Source organism: Lepus europaeus, chromosome 7 (genome assembly GCF_033115175.1).
Source record: "Lepus europaeus isolate LE1 chromosome 7, mLepTim1.pri, whole genome shotgun sequence".
In the NCBI taxonomy this organism is placed as follows: domain Eukaryota; kingdom Metazoa; phylum Chordata; class Mammalia; order Lagomorpha; family Leporidae; genus Lepus; species Lepus europaeus.
In genome coordinates, this window is record NC_084833.1 from 94,404,671 (window position 1) to 94,429,685 (window position 25,015).

Genomic DNA, 25,015 nt, shown 5'->3' on the forward strand with positions numbered 1-25,015 from the left:
GCTTATCTTTGTATGTGGGGAAAATGGAATCATATTACAGTATGTGGTCACTGTCAAATAATATTCTAACTCTCAAGGGTAACATGTAATGAATATTGCTGTGATAAGATCTCTTTCTCACCCACTACCAGAGCTGAATATTATGGGAATATAGTTAATTTTGATTATACATATATTCTTCATACTACTCAGTCTCAAAGGCTTTAGATGAACAAAAGGTGCTTCACAATCTAACTTGTTTTTGGGTCACTCAAGGAATGTCCATTAACTTTGAATTGATCTCATAAGTTTAATCATTTTCTATATTTACTAATGCCATATACAACTACTTTCAATATTAGAAGACATTACAATATTAAAATATTTGTGCATACATAATCCACATGTAATGAAGAAAAATGATAATAATGGACTTAGAAATGTTAAATAATTTTTCCACAGGAAAGACAGTGATCTGAATAATGAACAGAATTATTTTGTTTCTTACATTATAGCATTGGTTGAAGGATTTAATGAAATGAAAACAGACTTCAACAAAAAAAAGACTTAGAGGCCTAAAGGGAGGTTATTTTCTCTTACCCAATCTTACAGACAGGAAAGGAGCTCCTTCTGGAGGCACTGAGAATGGAGTTGAGGGATCCCTGAGATTTTCAAGCCAGAAATCCGGAATGGCGTGTGAGACCAGAATGATGGGTAGGATTAAACAGTGAAGCCACATAGTGGGCAAGACCAGAGGAGATAGCCTCTTTTGGTCTGTGTTGTTGGGTTCCTTGAGGATTCGGAAGATGACACTATTTCTCAATAAGGCAGACAGATTAAATGAAAGTACCACCTTTACAAAAAGATGCAGAATTAGAGAGATTAGTTAATGGAACCAAGCCTAGCACAGACTGCTGCTGTAACAAGGAAATAAAAACAAACCAAAAAACCCAGTAAAAAAGGGAAGAGTTCATGGTTTTCTGACTAGACAGAATGTAGTAACAGGTGAAGCACACAAAGATGCAGATGTAAAGGAATGACAATATGTGAAAATCATTAAGCAGCAAGTACAGGAATTGTAGGAACTAAGGCAGAAAACTTCTGCTTTATATTTAATCAGCTGCAGAAGGAGCCACCCAGGCCTTGACAGCTAGACATTTATAGAAATACTACCATAAATCAATAATCAATAATCAATGAGAATAATGGAGGAAATCAAGATGAAACAGTATCAGGGAGGGATTTGAGTTTGCTTTAGTTCTGTTTTTGGAACAGATGAACAATTCCTAGAGCCGGTGATTAAAATAATATTTATTTTAAATATATTCTATATATACTTGCTTAAGTTAACAGTTCAGTAAATCCACATGTATATAACTCCCTGTGTTATGTTCATTCTCACATAATTTGCCTCCAAAGTAATATTCACACATAAGAGCCTCCACAGAACTTTCTTTTTAAATACACAACACACAGAGGGAAGGACAGAGTCAACTCATCATGTGCTTATATAGGAAGTCCATCAATTCTACACAATAATCTTCATGCTACTGTCATTTGGTTAGATATGATCTCTGAATTTGGAATGCATGAAAATGTACTCTAATATTCTGTTTAATTTTGAAAAACTGAAACTTATGATTGCATATATTATATAGTAAAATAAAAGGATCTTCATGGAGATGCATGAGGGTACTTCCAAAAGTTCATGGAAAATGGAATTGAAAGGTAAATTTACTTTGGTGCAAAACATTTTGAAACCCATGCATAGATGTTTAATAACATGCATTTTTCATGAACTTTGTGAAGACCCCTCATATTTCCACTTAGGAACATACTTAAGAATAAATACATTTATTGTAGGTTAACATTTGTTAGGGAGTATAGGAAGCTAATTTTGGTTCTAGAGAACCACCACGTATGTATTACCTGAGATATAAATCAGGGGCCTTAAAACACCTACATATTTTAAACTTATTAAAGAAACATACCCTCTTGCCAGGCAGAATCATCTAGCTGAGAACAAGGATGATCCATGTTCTTTCATTGTTTGGGTTAAAGGCTAAACATCTAAACAAATGCGAGGTGTGAATATTGTCAATACTAAAAGCCCAGTCATTTCCTCTTTAATTTAGAAGGTAATTCACTGTAATTTAACTGAAGTAGTGAACTAATATGATGTTTTATAATTGGGATATATCACCATAGAACATTGATGTGGCACTATAAATCCTAGAAATTTTTTGCTGTAGCTCAATTTGGACAAAGTTTAAGAAATATATTGATAATGGTCCACCTATCTAAAGGTCAACTTTTCCTGCATCCTCAATTATATTAGAACCTGGCAAGGAAACAGAAAATGTATTTTAGGTCTACATCCCAGAATTCAAAAATGTAGTACACTCAATGGTTTATACTTATGTAACAATAAAACTCAAGCTGGGTTTAATTTAGAACTACTCATTAAATCCAGAATATTAACTTATTAAGCTTGAGCCAGAAACTAGGAGATAATTCTGCTAGAAATTGAAACTAACTGATAGTAAAAACTAATAGAATCAGCAATTTTACAAACATTAAGTAAATGCCACTGGCATTATGGCATTATAACATGGTACATTATGCTCTTAATGAAGAGTTGCATCATAAAAAAGGCTAAACTACATTTACTGTGCTGTTTAGAAGACTACGGAAATACATATATTGCATTTTAGAAAAATTTCTTATCCCAAAATGATAAAGTAATGATCAGAAAAAAAATGAATTCAGCAACTCTTCCCCTGTAGTAACAAGGTAGGATTCTCACCTATTTCTAATTGATTTTTCACTTCATATAATATAGAGCATACACATTTTTATTCCAAGATTTCCCCCATCTATATAGAATATGTGAAATTTTGATTTGTTTTTATTAGTCTTTCATGGATAAAGTATGTTAAAAAGCAAAGTGTCGAAAGCTGATGACTGACTTACCTACACATTGAAACACTAAATATTCTGGATTCTCCAAGGCTAAATTAAATTCAATATAGTTTTTGGTAAAATGCACTTCATATTTTAAAGTTTCTGGGAACTGCTTATTCATATACATTGAACATACATAGTGATTTTCTAATAGCAGGAACACTTTATTAAGCTGTAAAGACCTTTTTACCAAATCTATGGTAAACAAATTTACTGTAGGTTACTATAACTGGAATAATTTTAGAATGACTAAGCACATTCTAACATACTAGTATTAGAAATGATTAGAAAACCATGGATCCCTGTATTTATTAAACTGAATCACTTGGCAGTAAAATTCAGTTAAGGCTCTTGGCATCGGTGAAACTTCTTCCCACTCAGACCTGCTGCTGTGGTAGACCTGCACTTCATCTGTGATTTCATCTGGTGCATAATCACCGCCTAATATATAAATTTTATCTTCAATTCCAATTGCACCTGCATTAAAGCCTGCACATTCAAAAGACCCCTCACCCTTCCAAACACAAGTATCTGGACAAAAACTATACACCTTATAGGTGGAAAGGTCACATATATATAGTGTGCAGTTTACTGGGACAGCTTTAATTAACGTTGCATGAAAAAACTGCCCAAACTCTGCTACTAGTTCAGACCACTGATCAGTTACAGCATTATATTTAAAGAAGCAATCTAGTGATGGGTTAAAGGCATCTGTAATCTCTACTTCTGATCCAAGAACATAAATCACATTTTGGCATGCACTTGCTTCTGGATAGTATATGCCTCTGGGTAATGGGCTAACAGATATCCATTCTTTGGAAAGAGGGTTATAAGATTCAACATCTAAGAGACTTTTAATGTCCTGAGAACCTCTAGTCTTTCCACCTATGACAAATAATCTATTGAGAGCCATAACTGATGTATGCATTGTTCTTGGTGTTTTCATAGTTGATACCAAGAAGAAATCATTTTTGACTGGACAGTAGCACCAAGTCTGATCGGTGGCATCATGATAGGACTCAGCAATGTGAAGTCGAACCTTTCTACAACACTTCCCTTTGCAACCACCTGTCAAGAATATTTTCTCTCCATAACTAGACAGACTAGATCCTGGCAAATCAATCAAGTGTGATTGTGGCAGTATTTTCCATGAATCAGTTTTAATATTATAGCAAAAAGTATATTGATTTTCTCCATTCTCCTCAGTTTTATGAATGAATATGTATTTTTCAGTTGTGGATGGTCGAGCATCAGGAAAAAGGCCACTAGAACCTTGCACACACTTAATTGCATCCGTGATTATGTCAAAACAGTTTGTGCTTTTGAGCAAACACTCTTCATTGAGCAGACAGTCTTGAAGTGTCTCCTCAGATAACTGGTGTAATCTTACTTTTTTAATCAAATGAGGCAGATGTTTTTGCCTTGATTCTAAGTTATGCTTAGTCCAGCTAAGGACAACCTTCAGTACAGTTTCTTCTTCAGGAACATTTAATTCATCTGATTCCAGACATTTTTGCAGTACTCCAAAATTCATCTCTAAGAAATCACTGGATTTAAATAATAAAGAAAAGTGATGTTGTACAAAGTACAATGCATGATTAAACAGACGGGTAGAGCCGTAGCTATCTGATATAGATAATAACTGTAAACAATTGACAAGATTAATACTTTTTATTAAAAAGTCACTGCAAGCTTTGGATAGGAAGGAAACTTGAAGAAATGATGACAACTGGAAGAACATTTCCACATTATCATCTGTTATTTTTGTTTTTCCAGTATAGGCATAATCAAGAAATGCTTTCACTGCTTTGGAGGATAAGTTAGTAATGGTAACACTTCCATCATCTCTTTCTTTCATGTTTACTTCAAACATAGCCCTGTAAAAATAAAGAACACAAAAAAACAAGTAAACAGGAATATTTTATTCCATAATTATTTTCAATAGTACCCTCAAGCAGTTTCCTTTACCCTTAATTTAAAAACATAAATTTTATTTTAATAGCATTCTAATAAATTATCCTAATATGTATAATAATATACCATATTATTTACTGCAAATAGATAACTTCCATATTAAAAATACATATATACACATTATAGTTGAGGTATAGCAACTAATTCAATATAAAACTATAAAATAAACATTTTTTATACTGATCTGTACTTAGGTATTATTCATAAAACTAGGGAAAGATTTCTCTAATGGCAGAATTTCTTTATGGGTTAATTAGTATAAACTATGCTGCTAAAATTATGTAAAATATAATGCTTTGGGGTTTAGGATTTAAGATGTTTTCCAAATTAATATTAGATTTGACACTAATGCAATATAAAAGATGGAGTAAAGTGAGATGCCAGATGTTTCCAATTAATCTACCACATAAGACACACATCTGAAAAAACCCACTTTTCATCCAGCATCTTGGGGAGAAGAGAATATAATTTCATGAAACTATAGAGTAGCAATATATTACACCAAGGCCAAGTGGCAAAAAATAAATAACAGCCCAAAAAATAAGTAACAACAATTTTGAATGAAATCAGCTTGAAAATTCTTCATAGTAAGTTCTATTTTATCCCCACAAAGTAAAGTTGAAAGAATCTAAACAATAGGGAGTTTCGTTGGCTCAGTGTAAACAACAATATAGATTATCTGGAAAATGTGTGGGCATGGGCTAAAATGTATTTTACTGTTGGTTCTGGTTAATAATGGTTTATATTTATGCCAGTATTTGTCCAGGACATCTTTGTAAGTAAGGTCACTGGGTGCCCAAGTACTCTGGGGGGAAAATATTTACCTAACAGAGTTTCCTCCAGAAGGTAACCAGGTTGATTAGAGTAGCACAGCTCACCTGAATAATGAGGTGCTTACCGAATAAAGAATACTTTCACAAGAAAAGAATGACAAGGTGCCTTCCCACAGCTATTCAGTACTTCTTAATATAAAATCAAACAAATGTAGTTATGAAGATTATTACACTTGATACATTATGTGGGGATTTTTAGTTATGTATATAAATTTAAAAATATTAACCTGTGATGGCAATTAGATTATTAATGCATATACACTTAGTTTAGCATAATATTAAGAGTATGGTTTTTTACTGACAACCTGGGTAGGTATCTAGCCTTTGCCAGTTATTAATTGTGTGACCCTGGGGAAATGTTTTATTGTGCTTCAACTTCTTCACCTGAAAATGGGGATACTGGTAGTATCTATCTCAGTGGGATTGTCGGAAGGAACAAATGAGAGAACCAATATAAAGTGTTAGCTGTTAGTATTATTATTTCAAGAAAACAAATGTTTTATATCGGATTTATGTATTTTTAGTTTGTCAGTAGTTTCCACATTTTGAGAAGGCACATGTAAGATCATATTTCTATACTTCATCTTTAATGTATCCAGTTAGTATCTATTTTAAATTTATCTTATTATAATAAAGCAGTTAATATGTTTGATATCTTCTGAGTTTTTTTATCTCCAGTGACTGACTATATATAGCCTTCATAATTTTCATTGTCCAAATAACAAAGTAATGGATATTTATCATGCATTGTGTACTTTTCTAACATTTTATTTTACATTTTCCTTCCAATTATCCAATGACTGATTTTGAAATTATAAATTAGTGATGTTATCATAAAATAATGTAGTTTGTCAAATTCTAACCACATTTACATATTTTTATGTGAACTGTGTACTCATTTGCTGAACTACTATTGATAATAAAGGATATGACATTTTTGTTCTTTAAAACAAGTAGAAAATAACACATTGTTTTAACAATAATTTTAAAAATTAAAAACAGACCAATAAAAACTAGGATTATGCTGAACAAAATTACTATGTGCAAAACTATGTACATATACAATTAATTAAAAATAACTTTAACAAGAAGAGAAGACTACAAATCCAACTGCTTACATGAACCTCTTATCAGCATGAAAACATTACAGTAAAATCCAGCTATTTATTCACACTAGATTATTTCTATTTTTGCTATATTAGGAAATACTATTAATAGTCATAGTAGCTAATATTAATTAAATGTAGTGGGCACTGTGCTGACATTACTTATAAATTATTTCATTTGCCCCTCATAATGACCTATGAGTTAGGTTCTTTATTAGTAGCCTTTTTTTTTTTTAAATAGATAAGGAAACTGTAGCCTAAAAAGGTAAAGTAACTTACCTAAGATCATATATCTAATAAGTGGTAGAGTTGTGTTTAGATTTAGAGAATATAACTTAAGAGACCAAGTACTTAAACAGATTTCATAGCTTGCTGTGAAGAAGAGGTGACATGAAGGGTAAGGGAGAAAAAAAGATTTACATGGAAGAAAAATCAGTTTAGAAAAGAGGAGGTATGATACAAGTAGAATATTATAGTGGCAGAGTATAAAAACACTTAAGATCCAAAGGGATTTCAAAGGAGAATAACTTAGACTATCTGACAACAAAAGAATAGTTAACATATAGTTTCATTAGGCAAACAACTAGTTCAAGACTGTTGTAGCTGAAGTATCACCAGTAAACTGTGGTACAACAGTTTAGGAGCTCCTAAATTCAACGTAAGAAATCATACAGGAGCAGGTTTTGAGTAGGTAGTAAATATCAACAAATGTTGGTTTATTGAAATCCAATTTATAAGAAATATTCTATTGTCAAAAAGGGTAAGTTATAATTAGATCTTGGTAGAAAAATAGAGGTTAAATGATGGATTAAAATCAGTATAAATTAACTTGAATTTATCTGTTTTTATCAAGTTTATTACTAGAGGTTCAAAACAAGTTTCCTTCAACTTAAAATTGCTTCCAATATTGAACATAATGCAAAATACTGCAATTAGGATTTAAGTTCACTGCAGTATGACTATGGGGACTGAAGACCTGTGAGACATGAAGGTAGGCTTGCCTGTCTATTGATCAAGAGCCCTCACAAGATGGTATCAGCTTGGTATAATTACCATAGCATTATTAGGTCTTGTGTTTGAGCTTTAAATTTGTAGGATCTGAAACTTGCTGGATCATGGTGGATTCTTGCAGTGTCATCACTAGAACATTTCCTATAGGGTGATCTACAAGGGAAATTAAATTATATTTAGAAAGTTCTTGGCCAGTGCCATAGCTTAACAGGCTAATCCTCTGCCTTGCGGCGCCGGCACACCGGGTTCTAGGCCCGGTTGGGGCGCCAGATTCTATCCCGGTTGCCCCTCTTCCAGGCCAGCTCTCTGCTATGGCCTGGGAAGGCAGTGGAGGATGGCCCAAGTCCTTGGGCCCTGCACCCGCATGGGAGACCAGGAGAAGCACCTGGCTCCTGGTTTTGGATCAGCGCAGTGCGCCGGCCGTGGCAGCCATTGGAGGGTGAACCAACGGCAAAGGAAGACCTTTCTCTCTGTCTCTCTCTCTCTCTCTCACTGTCCACTCTGCCTGTCAAAAAAAAAAAAAAAAAAAAAAAAAAAAAAAAAAAAAGTTCTTTAGCATCAGAACAATTGAACACTCTAAAGAAATGTTTTTAGCTATAGAAATTTACCTTAACATACAAATATCTTTATCAAAGAAAAGAGAAATTCAAAAATTCTCTGGGTTAGAGTTCCTCCTTCTTGGATATTAAATAGGTACAGTATCTAACTGAAATTTATTTTCTCTCCACCTTATTTTCTTTGAAACTCTTTTTTGCATTTTGTCTAACTTGTTCCTCTTTTTCTAAAATGATATAGTGTACAGACACCCACCCCCCCACCTTCAGCAAAGCTAATCATGGATCAAAACCAATTTTTCCTCTAGAATATTTCAAAGGACTAATGCTCCATGGAACTTTGGGAAATGATGGTCTAGGGAGACTCATGCTTTTAAAAGTGCAGTTTTAAATTATGCTGCTTCCCAGCAGATGGCCCAAGTTCTTGGGCCCCTGCACCCAAGTGGGAGAACTAGAGGAAGCTCCTGGCTCCTGACTTCGGATTGGCTCAGCTCCAGACATTGCGGCCATTTGGGGAGTGAACCAGTGGATGGAAGATTCTCTCTCTCTCCCTCTCCCTCTCCCTCACCCCCTTCCTTTCCCTCTCTCTCTAAAAAATAAAATAAATCTTTTAAAAAATTATGCTGCTTCAAAGTTGCTATTGCTGGTTCCGATTGATTTTTCTTTAAGAACTAAAAATTACTGTCTTACTGCTGTGGGGGCAAATTGTGTGTACTTATAAAACATATTATAAAATATGAGGCATAGACAAGGTAAAGTACCTGAAAAAGTCACTGCATGCTGCTAACACACAACGATGACAAGGGATTATTTCATCCTTCATGATTATTTTGAAATCATAAAAGATATTTTGTTCTCTAAAATTCTGTAGTACGCTTAAAATTTTCTGGCCATGATCTTCTGACACAAGTAAGTTGTTTTTCTTCTCAGATGGAATTCCATTGCATGAGGTTCGTTGGTTGAAATCATATGAATTATCCATAGCCAGTTTCATCTGTTCTTAGAACTAGAGGGGGAAAAAAAATCACCAAATAGTAGAGACCTAATGAAAACCTTAAACTCCAGAATTTGCCCTGTTAGTGACAATTTTACCAAAATATGAAGAACAATCATAATATAGTAAATCTTGTTCTAAAGATTTGCTTGCATGACATTTAATAATAAATCTCTTTAATTTACATGAATGTTTAGCTCATCAGAATAAAAATCATGTTATTAAGGTCTAACACTCAAGGCTACATAATAGTGTTGAATCACAAACTATAAGTTGTACAAATACACTGCTCATAAAAGAGCTCACTACAAAACTGATCATACTGTCTCACATAAGAAGTAATATTTCTAGTTATTATTTGAACAATTTCCCAAACCATCCATTCCCCTATAATCAATTTTCTTTTGGTAGCAAAGCAGCTGTTAATATGTTGACCTAGAATCATGGACTATATGTTTTCCAAAATTATACTTTTTAAAATAATTAGTTGAAAAAGATCATTGTTATGTTGTATTAGGTAGTCATGGCCTTTAGCAAGGAAGAAAGTGGCAAGCATTGGTCCAACTTGGCCTATTTGAATGCAGGAAGGAGAAAAGCCCATAACTTTACTAAGAAAAGCTTTTTAAATATGAAGTTAGGAATTCAAGATAGTTGATCACCAGATAATTATGAATTTCTCAAACTGCAAATTTCAGCTACAGACATAAAAGTTGCAACACCCAAAGCAAGGAAGTGGGAAACAGAAAAGATGACTGGGATTTAGGGCTAATAGGGAACATTAATTGTCTAGTCCATTTCTGCTCTGCTTTTTATTGCTTTGACATCATGCCAAAACTTAGTGGCTTAAGAGTTTTGCTAAAGGTTCCTGCGTGGGGGCTTTCATATGGCCACAGTCAGATGACAGCTGTGGCTGAAGTAATCTGAAGGTCTGACTGGGTTAGATGAACAATATAGTTTTTTTTTTTATTACACTGTATTGAAAGATTAGGTAAGATAATGGATGAAAAGAAGTCACTGATGATTTATTGTTACGGTGGGGAGAGAATGGATTATAAATTAAAGACGACACAGTGGGCACAATTTGAATAAATTATTTTAAGAAGTTCAGCAAGGTGGGGGGATTAAAGAGCATGTAGACATGGAAAACATAATGCTTTGTTTAGGAAAAATCTTGAGCATATTAAGACACTGAGGAGAAAAGTGGGAAATTCTTACAACATCTAATCTTGGCATGTACAGGGCAGGCATTTGGATTAATAGTTAAGATGCTATTTAAGATACTCGTGTCCCATACAGAAATGTGTGGATTTGATGCCCGCCTCTGCCAGTAATACAAAGTCTGGGAGTATTGGTTCATGTAATTGGGCTCCTGCCACCCACGTGGGAGACTTGGGTTGGGTTCTCAGCTCCCAGTTGCCACTCTGACCTAGTCCTGGCTGTTTCAGGCATTTGAGAGAACAGCAGATGTGGCATTCTCTGCGGATCTGTCTCTCTGCCTCAAATAAAGTTCAAGAAATGAATTCAGTATTTATATTCTTATCACAAAGCTTTTTTTTTTACTTTAAGCCAATAAATTGGAGAACAATGGTATAAAGTTAAACTCCCATTTCTGTCAACAAGTAAACATAGGCTAACAAATGGATAGAAATTCTAAACTTTTATAGTTATTTAATAATATAAAAAGCCAGAGGTACCAGGATTAATAGTAAGTATTTTGTACAGAGATCTCATTCAATGCTTATAATAAACCTTTATGATTAGTATTACTAATGACTTTTTCCAATATAACAATTGGAGGCTCAGATTCAATAATGTGCCTAGGAACACAGAACTAATAGACATATGCTTGTTTTACTCAAAGTTCATGTTCTTTTTAATACAATTTCAATACTCAATTTTAAAATCAAATAAAAGCCCAAAAAGTAAATTTAGTGCTCATAAGATCCCATCATAAATGTATGGGCCCAAAGTTACCATGACAATTTAAGATCTTTTTAAAATGTTAATTTTATTTTATTTGAAAGGAAGAGAGAGGTAGAGAAAGAAGCAGACAGACAAAAAGAGATCTACCATTCTCTGGTTCACTCTCTAAATGTTTGTAACAGCCAGGACTGGACCAGGCTGAAGCTGAAATCTGGGAACTCAACCTTGGTCTCTTGTGGGAGACAGCAGAACCTAAATACTTCATGGCATTCAGCTGTTTCCCAGAGTGTACATTAGCAGGATCTGGAATCTGGAGTAGAACTGGAACTGAGACCCAGGCATTCTGAAGTGGGATTTGGGTGTTCCAAATAGTATCTTAAGCACAATGTCAAATACTTGTCCTTTAAGATCATTCTTAACAAAAAAGATATATATGGCAGTACTAGTTAATGTTTATTGAATGTAAATGGTAGGATGTACAAGGTACTGGTCCACAGTTTTCAATTTTTATAAATATAACCTCTATATAAAAAAAAGAAAACATGCAGAACAAATGACCCTGGTTAGTTCCTAGGGTTTTCTTTTTACCTGATAGAGACTAGAAACTGAAGAAGCAGGCAATCCTGAAGCACTGGTGGGCACACACATAAAGAGACCCACGAAAAAAAACCTGTTCTTTACTCACAAGACCAGGAAAGCTGAACACCACCAAAAAATGGTGCTTTTCACTCACTTGTATCTGCAAAGGTGCAATAGAGAGTCTAGAATTCCACACATCGTAGGCTATAATGTGATGCATCAACCTTTCTCCCCACTGGTATGGTATGTCAGAAGGGGAATATCTAATAAAGTATGTGCAGAGAGATAATACTCAGTTACTACAGGAAATTCAAAATGGAGTTCTAAAAATGGTCCAAGTATCCCACAGGAAGTAAGAACAAAGAAAACAGATATGAAAAACATAAGCAGAAAACAAGAAATAAATGGAGCACTTAAGTAGTAAGATGGCCATCAAAGAAGGAGGTACCTTTCTCTGAAGGGAGGAGAGAACTTCCACTTTGACTATGACCCTGTTGGAATAAATAAGATCGAAGTGGGCGAACCCTAAAGGCTTCCATAGCCTTGGCAACTCATGACTAGAGCCTAGGGAGATTACTGACGCCATAAACAAGAGTGTCAAATTATTAAGTCAACAACAGGAGTCACTGTGTACTTTCGTCTCATGTGGGATCTGTCCTTAATGTGTTGTCTAATGTGAAGTAATGCTATAACTAGTTCTGAAACAGTATTTTTACACTTTGTGCTTTTGTGTGGGTGCAAACTGATGAAATCCTTACTTAGTATATACTGAATCAATCTTCGGTATATAAAGATAATTGAAAATGAAAAAAAAAAACTTGGTTTTAAGTTGGAAATTGCATAGAAAATTAATTATTTTTTAAAAAATATCATGTAGGATCTCTGTCTTTAATGTGCTGTACATTGTGATTTAATGCTATAACTAGTACTCAAACAGTATTTTTCACTTTGTGTTACTATGTGGTGACAAACTGTTGAAATCTTTACTTAATATATACTAAACTGATCTTCTGCATATAAAGAGAACTGAAAATGTATCTCGATGGGAATGGAATGGGAGAGGGAGTGGGAGAGAGGAGGGTTGCGGGTGGGAGGGAAGTTATGGGGGGTGGAAGCCATTGTAACCCATAAGCTGTACACTGGAAATTTATATTCATTAAATAAAAGTTAAAAAAAAAAACAAGTACAAAAATGTATTGTATTTTTCATATTTAGCTGTGTTTTGGTGTAGGGAAATCAACCATAACCCTTTATATGGTGGGCTGGAAAGGATCTACCCACTTTTCTGCCGCTATGATACAAAAAAGAATAACAGACAAATCAGGTCTTGTAAATATATATACAGAATATATATTGTTTTCAAATAACTCATGGAACATAGACTAAAGTTGATCATATTTACTCCCAAAATAAATTTCAAATGACTTAAAAGAACTAAATCATACAGACTATGTTCTTGGACCACAAAGAATAAAACTAGAAATCAGTGAAAAAAGATAACATGAACATGTTCATGTACTTGGAAACAAAATAACACACTTACAATTATTCCATGGATCAAAGTGAAAGTCTCAGAGCTAATTTAAAAAGTACATTGAACTGAATAAAAATGAAAATAACATATCAAAATGTGTGAGATGCAGTTAAAACAGCTCTGAGGGGAAAACTTATAGCACTAAGTGCTTTATAACCATAGCTCATCCAATTTGAAAGATATTATTTAAACATCCCTGTAGTTAACACCAAAGTTTAAAGAATAATAGCAATTCTGTACATGCTCTTCCAGAAAATAAAAGAAGATGGGTCTCTTTCCTATTGATTTTATGAAGCCAGTATTACTGTGGTGCTCTAGATAAAGCCAAAACTCCCAAATAAACTAAAACAACAACAACAAATTCTACAGCCACAAATAAAAAGCTCTCATGAATATAGATGTAAACATTCTTTTAAAAATTACCAAAAGGAATTAAGTAATATATAAAAGGAATTATACACTGTAACCAAGTAAGTTTATCCAAAATGTAAAGCTTGTTCAATGTTAGAATATGAATCACATATATTAGCAAGCTAAAGAATAAAAATTACAGGGTCATATCAATTGACGCAGAAAAAAAATTGACAGAATGCAAGAAGCATCCCTATGAAAAACTTCTAGCAACAAAGGACTGGAGGGAGAAGTTCTCCCCTAAGTTGGTAAAGAGTATGCACAAAAAAGCCTGTGGCCAACATTATATTAAATGATAAAGGATTATCATTATCATATTATTATGAGGAAGAAAATAACCAAGGATGTTCATTCTTTTCTAGAAAATTGTTTTTCATTTTCTTTGAGTTGGAGAGAGAAAGACAGAGATCTCTCAGGTGCTAGTTCACTCCCCAGTGCCCCAAATTGCCAGGGCTGGGCCAGGCTGAAACTCCTTCCAGGTCTCCCATGTGGGTGACAGAGTTCCAAGTGCTTGAGCTATCATCTGCTGCCTCCCGGGATGTGCATTAACAGGGAGCTGAAGTGAAGAAGCCAGGACTCAGACAAGGCACTTGGATATGGGATATGGACTTTCCAAAGAGTAACTTAACCACTGTATCAAATGGGCCTGCACCAGATGTCCATTCTTCATGGTACTAGAAGCTCAGCCAGTACACTAAAGCAAGACAATTCAATACAAGACATATATAGGGGAAAAGAAGAAACAAAACTGTCTCTATTTGCAGATGTCAAGGTAGTTTATAAGAAAATCCCAAGAAATCTACCAAAAAAACTCACAGAATGAGAGTTTATATGACAGGAGAGCAAGGCACAAAAATCAATGGTATTTCTATAGCAATGAACACATGGAAGCAAATTGTAATACAACAGCTTAAAAAAAGGCAGCAAGGAAATAGTTAGGATAAATCAAAACATGAATAGGACTTATATAATGAAAACTACAAAATACCAACAAAAAAGTAAAAAAGACCTAAACAAATGAATAGACATGCCACGTCTGTGAAATGGACAATTCATCATAGTAAAGATGTCACTTCCTCTCAAATTGATATACAGGTATAATATAACTCCTATCAAAATCCCAGCAAGAGTTATTTTTTTTTTGGTAGATATAGATGAGGTTTATTATAAAAATTAGATGGAGTGGTAAAGAAACTAGAAAATATAACACAATTTTGAAAAAATAATACTATGGGCATAGTCCATCTATTCACTTTAAGATTTATCAGTTACAGTAATGAAAACTGTGATATTAGCAAAAGGATGGACACATACATCAGTGGAATAGAATACGGGGAATGGAGATATACCCTCACACAAGTATAGCCAATCACTTTTGACAAAGATGCAAATGTAATTCAATTGAGGAAAAAAATCTTTTCAAAAAGTAGTGCTAAAGGAAATAGATACACACAGACAACAAAACAATAAACCTTGATCTAAATATACTTCCGACAAAAGTTAACTCAAATGGATCACAAATTTAAATGAAAAACATAAAATATAAATGTTTAGAAGAAAATCCAAGAGAAAATCTTTGTTATCATGATCACTATTAGTCAATGAGCTCTTAGACATGACATCAAAAGCAGAATTCATAAAAGAAAAACAATATGATGGGTTTCATCAGGATTAAATTTATTTCTTCGGTGAAAAATCTTGTTAAGAGGATGAACAGATAAGCTACCAAAAAAATTTTGTTTTACAGACAAAATATCTGTAAAACAAGTTGCATAAAAGTAGAACATGCAGAGAACTCTCAAAACTCACCAGTATAAAAACAAAACAATCTCATTTAAAAATGGGTAAAAGGTGGACAGTGGTGTGGCACAGCAGGTAAAGCTGCCACCTACAACACTGACATCCAAAATGGGTGTTGGTTCATGTCCCAGTTGCCTCACTTCCCACCCAGCTCCCTGATAATGGCTTGGGAAGAGCAGGCCTGGGTCCCTGCTATCCATGAGGGAAACCCAGATAAAAAGATGCAATTATTAGGACAAAAACAAATTAAGATCACCAAGAAATATCACTACTCACCTATAGGAATGGCTAAAATTAAAAAAAAATAGTAATATCAAAGGCTTGAAAGGCTGCAGAGATATTGGATCACCCATATATAGCTGGTGGAAATAGTTGGGCAGCTTATAAATTTTAATTTAACTGAAAGACTGAGAGAGGGGCAGAGAGTCAGAAAGGCAGAGGAGAAAGATCTTCAATATGTTGGTTCACTTTCCAAATGCCCACAACAGGCAGGGCTGGGCCAGACCCTAGTAGGGAGCTAGGAAACCTACCCACGGCTCCAACATGGGTGGCAGGGACCCAAGTGCTTGAGCCATCACAAACTGCTTCCCAGGGTGTGCATTAGCAGGAAGCTAGATCGGAATTGAAGTTGCCAGGACTTGAACAAGGCACTCAGATATGGGATTTGGACATCCAAATGGCATTTTAAATCCTGCATCAAACGCCTGTCGAGGCAGTTTCTTAAAAATGAATATGCTAGTACATTATCCAATAATCATTTATTCTAGATATATGAAAACTTAAATATGCACAAAATCTTGTACATGCTGTTCCACAACAGCTTCATTTGTATGGTCAAAAACTGAAAACAACCCAAATGTTTCTCAGTAGGTGGCTGTGGCACATCCATACCATGAAACACTACTCACCTTTAATATGGAACATACTATTAATACACATAACGACCTAGAGGAATTTCAAGGGCACTGTGATGAGTTAAAAACAGCCTACTGAGGCCGGCGCCACGGCTCACTAGGCTAATCCTCTGCCTTGCGGCGCTGGCACACCAGGTTCTAGTCCTGGTCGAGGCGCCGGATTCTGACCCGGTTGCCCCTCTTCCAGGCCAGCTCTCTGCTGTGGCCAGGGAAGTGCAGTGGAGGATGGCCCAAGTGCTTCGGCCCTGCACCCCATGGGAGACCAGGAGAAGCACCTGGCTCCTGCCATCGGATCAGCACAGTGCGCTGGCCGCAGCGCCATTGGAGGGTGAACCAATGGCAAAAGGAAGACCTTTCTCTCTGTCTCTCTCTCTCACTGTCCACTCTGCCTGTCAAAACAAACAAACAAACAAACAAACAAAACAAAACAAAACAAAAAAACCAGCCAACTGAGTTACATGTTATACAGTCCCACATAATAACACACATAACATTCTTGAAATGCCAAAATTATAGACATGCGAAACAGGTTGGTGGTTTCTAGGGACTGAGGATGGTGGAGGATGCGAGAAGGGCAGTGAGTATGAACAAGAGAGACATTTATAGTGATCTATAGTGAACTGAATCTTGATGTTGGTGAGAGCTATAAGAATCCACATGTGTGAGAAAATGACGTGAGACTACATACTCACATGTACCAACGTACCAAAAATCTATACTACCAAAGTGGTAATAATAATATAGGACATGACCATTGGGGAAACTGGGTAAAGCTATATGAGAACTGTATACTATTTTTGCAACTGTGTGTATATATATGTGTATATATATACATACATACATATATATATGTAACTGTATATATATAAACTGTACATATATATACATATATATATAAATTGTATCCAAATAAAAATGAAAAGGTCAATTTAATTTAAAAACTATTTTGATATTCTAGTTTTGCTCTTGCTCAAAATGCTTAGGAAATATAATGAAAACATCATTCTATTTTTGTTTTAAATGATTCCTCAGCATTTAAAAATAAGTAGAAAATAAGAGGTGAGTTCTTGAACTGCTGGGTAAATCTGCTGGCTAGGATGCCTGCATTTCATATTAGAGTGCCTGGGATGCAGTCCCTGCTCCACTCTCAGTTCTACTTACTGCTAATGAGAACCCTGTAAGACAGCAGGTGATGGTTCAAGTACTTGGACCCCAGAAATCCATGTGGGAGACTCAAATTGAGTTCATGGTTCCTGGTTTCTGCTTGGTACCATCTTAGCTGTTGTAGACATCTGGGGAGTGAAGAACACCAAAGAACGGGAGCTCTGTCTGTCTGTGTCTCTCTCTACTGCTCAAATAAATAAAAAATTAAAAAGTAGAGAAGAGAAAAAAAAGCAAATAGGTGCCCAAATCAAAGATTTAAGATGATAAAACTATATTTCTGTATAATGATATTGCCATGAAGAAAAACAATTTCAGAAAACCCAACCAAAACCTTTAATTAATTGTATTATCATTAAAAACAAATACTAGGGCCGGCGCCGTGGCTCACTTGGTTAATCCTCCACCTGTGGCGCCAGCATCCCATATGGGCATCGGGTTCTAGTCCCAGTTGCTCCTCTTCCACTCCAGCTCTCTGCTGTGGCCTGGGAGGGCAGAGGAGGATGGCCCAAGTGCTTGGGCCTCTGCACCCGTATGGGAGACCAGGAGAAAGCACCTGGCTCCTGGCTTCGGATCAGTGCAGCGCCGGTCGTAGTGGCCATTTTGGGGGTGAACCAATGGAACGAAGACCTTTCTCTCTGTCTCTCTCTTTCTCACTGTCTTCTAACTCTGTCATATATAAAACAAACAAACAAATAAACAAAGTATAAATTGGGGACAGTGCTATGGCTCAGCAGGTTAAAACCCCGGCCTGAAGTGCTGGCATCCCATATGGGCGCCGGTTCAAGGCCTGGCTGCTCCACTTCCGATCCAGCTCTCTGCTATGGCCTGGGAAAGCATTAGAAGATGGCCCAAGTCCTTGGTCCCCTGCACCCACGTGGGAGACCTGGAAGAAGTTCCTGGCTCCTGCCTTCGGACTGGCGCTGATAAAGCAGTTGCGGCCAATTGGGGAGTGAACCAGAGGATGGAAGACCTCTCCATCCATCCCTCTCTCTCTCTCTGCCCATCATTCACTAGCATTTGGAAGTTTGGCTTCTTCATCTATAGGATGAACACAACTACCTCACTGAACTATTATGATATTTAATGATATTATGAATATTAAATTAATATTATCAAGTGATATATAAATAGTAACAATTAAAACCAGTATTGTTAAACAATTCTCAGTTCCTGGAAAAGAATTTGTAAGGCAATCATATTTCTCCAAATACTCTTCAAATTTGATTATGATATTCCATAGGTGTTAGGACAAATTTTTGCACACATACCTGAAATTGACAGACATATTATAATAACTTTGGTTGGGTAGCAGTCATGACAAATTTGTCAGTACATGTGTTTTAATTTTGCAGAATATATTGGAAAAAAACCCTGGAGATCATAATGGACACTTGCTCAAGAAATCATATATCAAGAGATAGCATTGTAGGTAAAGCCACCCGTGGCCCTGGCATTCCATATAGACACTGGTTTGAATTCCAGTTGCTCTACTTCTGATCCAGGTCCCTGCTAATACTCTTGCAAAAGCAGCAAAATATGGTCCAAGTACTTGAACCCCTGTACTCATGTGGGAGGCCTGGAGGATGCTCCTGGCTCCTGTCTTTGGACTGGCGGAGCTCCAACTGTTGAGGTCACTTGGGGAATGAACCAGCAGATGGAAGATCTCTCTCTCTTTGTCTCTCTCTGTCTCTCCCTCTCTCTAACACTGCATTTTGAATGAATAAATAAATATTTAGAAATGATATATCATTAATATTCTAAACAGAGAGCGGTATTTTATATCTTAAACATAAATCTAGAGACTGAATTGTAGATGATTCAAGAGTTAGACTTTGAATGTAAAGACATTTAACTTACATTTTTCCTATTATATGTGTACAAGGGTGCTATAGGATTGTTTCTTAAAAATGAAAAATTGCAATGAAAAAGTATTGTACTGGGGCCAGTGTTGTGATGTAGTAGGTAAAGCTACCACCTGCAGTGCTGGCATCCCATATGGGTACCGGTTCTAGTCCCAGATGCTTCACTTTTGATCCAACTGTTAATATGCCTGGGAAATTAGCAGAAGATAACCTACATCCTTGGGCCCTTGTACCCACATCAGAGACCTGGAAGAAGCTCCAGGCTCCTGGCTTCAGATCAGCCCAGCTCCGGCTGATGCAGCAATTTAGGGAGTAAGCCAATGGATGGAAAACATCTATATCTCTCTGCCTCTGCCTCTCTGTAACTCTGCCTTTCAAATAAATAATTCTTAAAAAATATTGTCCCATAAATTGGCATTTTTTCTTTCCTAGTAGTACATAAAATATTTCATCAGATCACATGTAAGTTTCAATGAAACATCTTTCTATCCAAAACACTGAATCAATTTATATAACTATTCTCTCATTTTAAAAATATCTTCCATTAAAATTTGATATAAATTATTGAATCAATAAAAGTATGAGAATAAAGCCTTTGGTATAAAATAAGGCAAAGAAAAGCATATATGACTTGCCAGAAGTAGATAGTAAACTAAAGCTATGCTTTGACTGATCTGGGTACTGATTTCATTGGGTTTTCTGGGAACAGGAGTTTGGACAGTGACATTTCAATATACAGGGTAACTTCTGACCTACTCAATAAATGTATTATGTATGCTAACTATATGACAGGCCTTGAATTTGACTCTAGAGATAGCATGGAGAATAACAGGCAAACATAATTCCTGATTTTTTTGGGTTTAGCATCTAGTGAGGAAGACTGACAATAACTGATAAAATTACAAGTTGCTATAAATAGGAATGGTGAATGGAAATGAAATTGAACAGTGGGAGGTGCTCAACTTCAGGTAATAGTAATAGTTAATAGTGAACACTTATACAGTACTGTCTATGTGCCAGGTTCTGTCCTACATGCTCTGGATACTCTTTTACTCTTCCAAACAACTGTATAAAGCAGAGACTATTATTATCCATAAGTTATAGAAAGGGAAAATGAGGTTTCCAGAATGTAATTTTTTAAGGCCACACAGCAAGTAAGCCAGGAGCCAGGATATGAGCCCAGGTATGTGGCTTCAGAGCCCTTCCTGCTATTTATTACATTTGGGAAAGCCTTTCTGAGTTGACATTTGAAACATGAATGATGGAGAGTGGGATTGGTGAGCACAATCATGTACAACAGGGCTTCAAAAAGTTCATGGAAAAAAGTGGAGTTCCATTCAATTATTGGTTATAGCTATTGTCTACAGTCTCCTTAAATTAGGATCTTTTTGCTTTTTAGTTGTTAAACTTTTTATTTGGCAAAATATTAAGCCTTTTTATTGTAATATAAATTTAAAATATGCTATTTCAGGAACTTAAAAAAAAAACAGAAGAAAGGGAGGAGGCTAGAGGTTAGGAAGGAGAGAGAGGAAGGGAGGGAGGAAGGGAATATCATTTTGTTCTTTGAACTGTATCTATAAAACACATTAAATCTGTTAAAAACTAATTAAAAATTAAACAAATAAAAAATTCACAAAATTTTCATGAACTTTTTAAAGTCTACTGTATGAAGTCCTAAAGTGAGAAAGGAGTCCTTCAGTTAGGAAATTAAAGATAGCCATTGTGGCTGCAGTGTAATTCATGAGAGCAAGTGTCAGGAGATAAGGCTGCCAAAGGTGCTAACTCACGTAGGATTCTAAGGTCACAAAGAGCTGGGATTTTATTCTAAGTGTAACAGGATCCACTGATCACTTTAAATTGAACACTGACATGTTCTGATTTTTTAGAAAAGTATTTCTATCAGATATAGGAGGAATGTACTAGAAGAAGGTAAGAGTAGAGTTTATTTTTTTTTATTCAGCAAATGTTAAAAAAAAAGTTTATGAGCTAGCAGACATTGTTCCAGATACTAGGACACAGATGAAAACAACACAGACCAGGTCCTCCATTCTGAAGTACATTTTAGAGTGGTAAACACATGCAGACAGGTTTGTACAACACTACTCCTCCTTTCCCACATTAGTAATTTTACCTACTCTCCTGGACATTTCCCATAACCATACATGTTTAAACAAAAACCTCTCCTTTGACCTTGTGATCCCATTTCTACTTCATAGCCCAGAAAAACTTTAAAGTACACTCTGTGATAGCATCATGTCTGTTTATGGAGTTCTTTATCCTATTAAATTGCCCTTGTCAATATTTTCGCATTGCTATCTGGAAGTCAAAATGTTCGCTTCTCTTTCCTCATCTTGTTTTACCTCTCAGGAATATTCACAAGCTAACTAGCTCCCCATTCTTGAAACACTCAGCTCTTAGTTTCTGTGCCACTTCAAGTCCCTATCTTGCTGGGCTCTCCCTCTCAGTCTAATTAGGAGGCAATATTATCATAGTGATTAGGAGAATGGATTTCCAGATTTAGCTATGAAGATAGGTTGTTACAGCATGGAGGACAGATATTGGAAGGCAATGCTTCTTTTTGTACAGGCTAGGAAACTATTTAGTATTTCAGATGAAGCGTTAGATGTCAGTGTTAACAATGGTGATGAAAAGAATAGATAAACTTAGCTGCATTTTAGAAATAGAACCAACATGATTTGGGGATGGATTGGATATAGGCAGTGAAGGAGAAGAATCACGAGTTACTAGGAGAATTATGGAGCTATTTATGAAGTCTTGGAAAAAAAAAGATTAGAGATAGAATAAAATTTGTGACCCAATGAAGAGCTAGTAAATATTACGTAAAAATCACTTATTCCTAGATATGACTTCACTTCATAGTTTTGCATTAAATTAACACTTAGGAGAGGTAATGCGATTTACTCAAAGTCACAAAAAACTAGAAATAGAAAACAAGTCTTTTAGAGTCCTGGCAAGAATCCCCAGATTAGAATCAAGAAAGAACACTATCACTCACTAACTGGGTAAGCCTCTCTAATGTTACTTTTCTCCCCCTGGAAAATGTAATAAAAATATTTTAAGAAAATTTTTTGGCTTATTGAATAGAGGTAGGAAGTCATTAATTACATATTTATAATTCTTGTAAAAAAGTGAGGATAAAAAGACAAAATATAAAAATCAGTATTACTGTAGTGAGAGTAAAATCTATCATAAAAGTCATTTTGTAGCATTTATTCGTAATGTTTGGAACAGTTAAGGTCTATATGAAATTCCTTCTCAAGTAGTTTACATTCTAATTTGCAAGGTAATCATATACAAGATAAGTATATAATTCAGTATGATAAGCTGTCATAAGGCAGTACTAGGATAATGGCCCAGTGAGTTGTGTAAACAATACTGTTAACAAAGTGCTCTGGAATAGCCCTTAAGAGAAGATAAGGTTTAAGCTAAGCCTTGAAGGACAAGTAAGATTTTAAAAAGTAAATAAGGAAAGGGATTAAACCAACCTATATAGAGTACTCACTAGTGTCCCAGGTTTGGGGCTGAGGGTGGGGAGCTGAGGGAGAGTGAGCTATTTTAGATTGAGTGGTTAGGAAAATTCTGTTGGTATGACATTTGAGCCTGATACAGAGAAACAATAAATATGATGATGGAAGGATAGAATATTCTAGGCAGACCAAACAGGTAAAAGAAACCACTACACTATCTGCCTGAATACTAGGCCCCCTAGCGCTGATGTCCAACTCAATCGTAAAAGAATGGAATAGAAATTCCTTAACCTGCATTTACATAAATACACAAATTCTGTTTCTGAGCTCAGTTTTCCATCAGTAATAATAACTACCACAGAGAACAGTTTTAAGATAATATACCTAGGTATGTTTTAGGAACACAAAATACACCAAAATTAGAAAAAAATACATTTTAAAAGGAAAGTAAAAGTTATGATACAATGCTTACATAGTTAAAAATGGAAAACTGAATTACGATTATTGTTGATCCATGTATGTAGTAGAGTACCTTTTAACCTTATATTGTCTTTATATTTTGCTTTATTGTAGGTTTTTTATGTGTATCCTTCACTTGCCGTGGAGACTGTAAGCTCCCTGCAGGTGGTTAAGTAGATCTTAAATATGGTACCTTACCTAGGCTTGTGTAAGTATTAGCTAAACTGACATATCAAGTAATTCATTTTACTGTCCTTGGAGGGTGTATGTGTGTGTTTTCAAAATCCCATCAAATTGCAAAGATTCCAAGGGAATAACAGGAAAAGTTCATGGAAAAATATACAGAAGAAAATATAGCAGAAACCGTCTTAAGATAGACATAACTGACAACTGTGTTGGTTACTCTTGTCGACCTTTTCCTGATAGTTCCTGGCAGCCAAAGGAAGACGGGAGTCGGCTGAATCTCACTTTATGGCACTTAATTTAATACCAAGTTAGGCATTTGACTACTTTCACTGCAGAGACACTTTCCCATAGACCAAACCCTGCAGGGGACGTTGATCCCGCGGGCTCCCATAGAACAGTCGCCAGAAGTGCACACAGAACTATACACACAGACATACATCACTATGACTCCTCGTAAAGTCTGAGAAACTGTGCAAAGGCACCAAGTCTGAAAGGCCGCTGGTTATTTACCTGGTTCTGTAGCTATCAGAGCAAGGACCTGTGTGCTATGATGGAAACAGTGATGCCTCAACAACAGAATCTCGTTTTAGAGAGATTCTAAGGCTCTACCCCAGGTTTGGAGACCGCAAAGCAGCACCTGGGTCTCTCCAACGCCCCGACAGACGGTCAGCATCAGCTTAGCTGCTCGCTGGCAGCCTCGAACTTGGGGACGGAGCCCTGTACTAGGGCAGGTGTCAGGGTGGGCAGCTGCTAGGGGCAGAGAGTGGCCTGGGTCAGGGTGGGTCTTGGGCTGATGGGGACGGAGGGTGGGGGCATGGGGGGGGAGAGAAGAAAGGAGTCGATTCAAGGCCGCAGCACTGCACAACTCCAGGGGCCACCGCGGCAGTCTCCTTCTAGCCGCGGAGACCTCCCCCCTGGACCCAGACACGAAGGAGCAACAAAAGCAGCCGAAGCCAAGGGGGCCCGCTTTTCCGTCCTAGAAGCCAACCTCATGCCCAAGCACTAAGGCGCTGCCACCCCACTCCTCCCTCAGACCCCGGAGCTCACCCACCTGCAACTGCAGTCTCTGAAGTCTCCACCCCAGACTCCCTGCCTCCAGAGGACTGGCTGCGATTGGCTTGCACCGCTGTCCCGTTAGCGCTTCCCCAAGTGTGAGTGGCGTTCACTGTCAGGCTCGCGGCCGTGGTCCCGCCCTTCTTCTAGCCGAAGCCACGCCCACGTGACGCCACAGATGCCGCAGAGCGCAGAGGCGGATTTCCATCCTGGTCCCCAGCCACTGC

General features: G+C 36.3%; 1 protein-coding gene across 1 annotated transcript; it reads right to left on the reverse strand.

The window, feature by feature from the left end:
• Window positions 1-444: 444 nt before the first annotated feature.
• Window positions 445-25,010, reverse strand: KBTBD3 (kelch repeat and BTB domain containing 3). Its single transcript, XM_062196950.1, has 3 exons — window positions 24,787-25,010; window positions 9,183-9,427; window positions 445-4,820 (listed from the first exon to the last, which is right to left on the reverse strand). The coding sequence occupies exons 2-3, from the start codon at window positions 9,413-9,415 to the stop codon at window positions 3,218-3,220; spliced, it is 1,836 nt and encodes a 611-aa protein (XP_062052934.1). The 5' UTR covers window positions 9,416-9,427; window positions 24,787-25,010; the 3' UTR covers window positions 445-3,217.
• Between the last annotated feature and the right edge of the window lie 5 nt (window positions 25,011-25,015).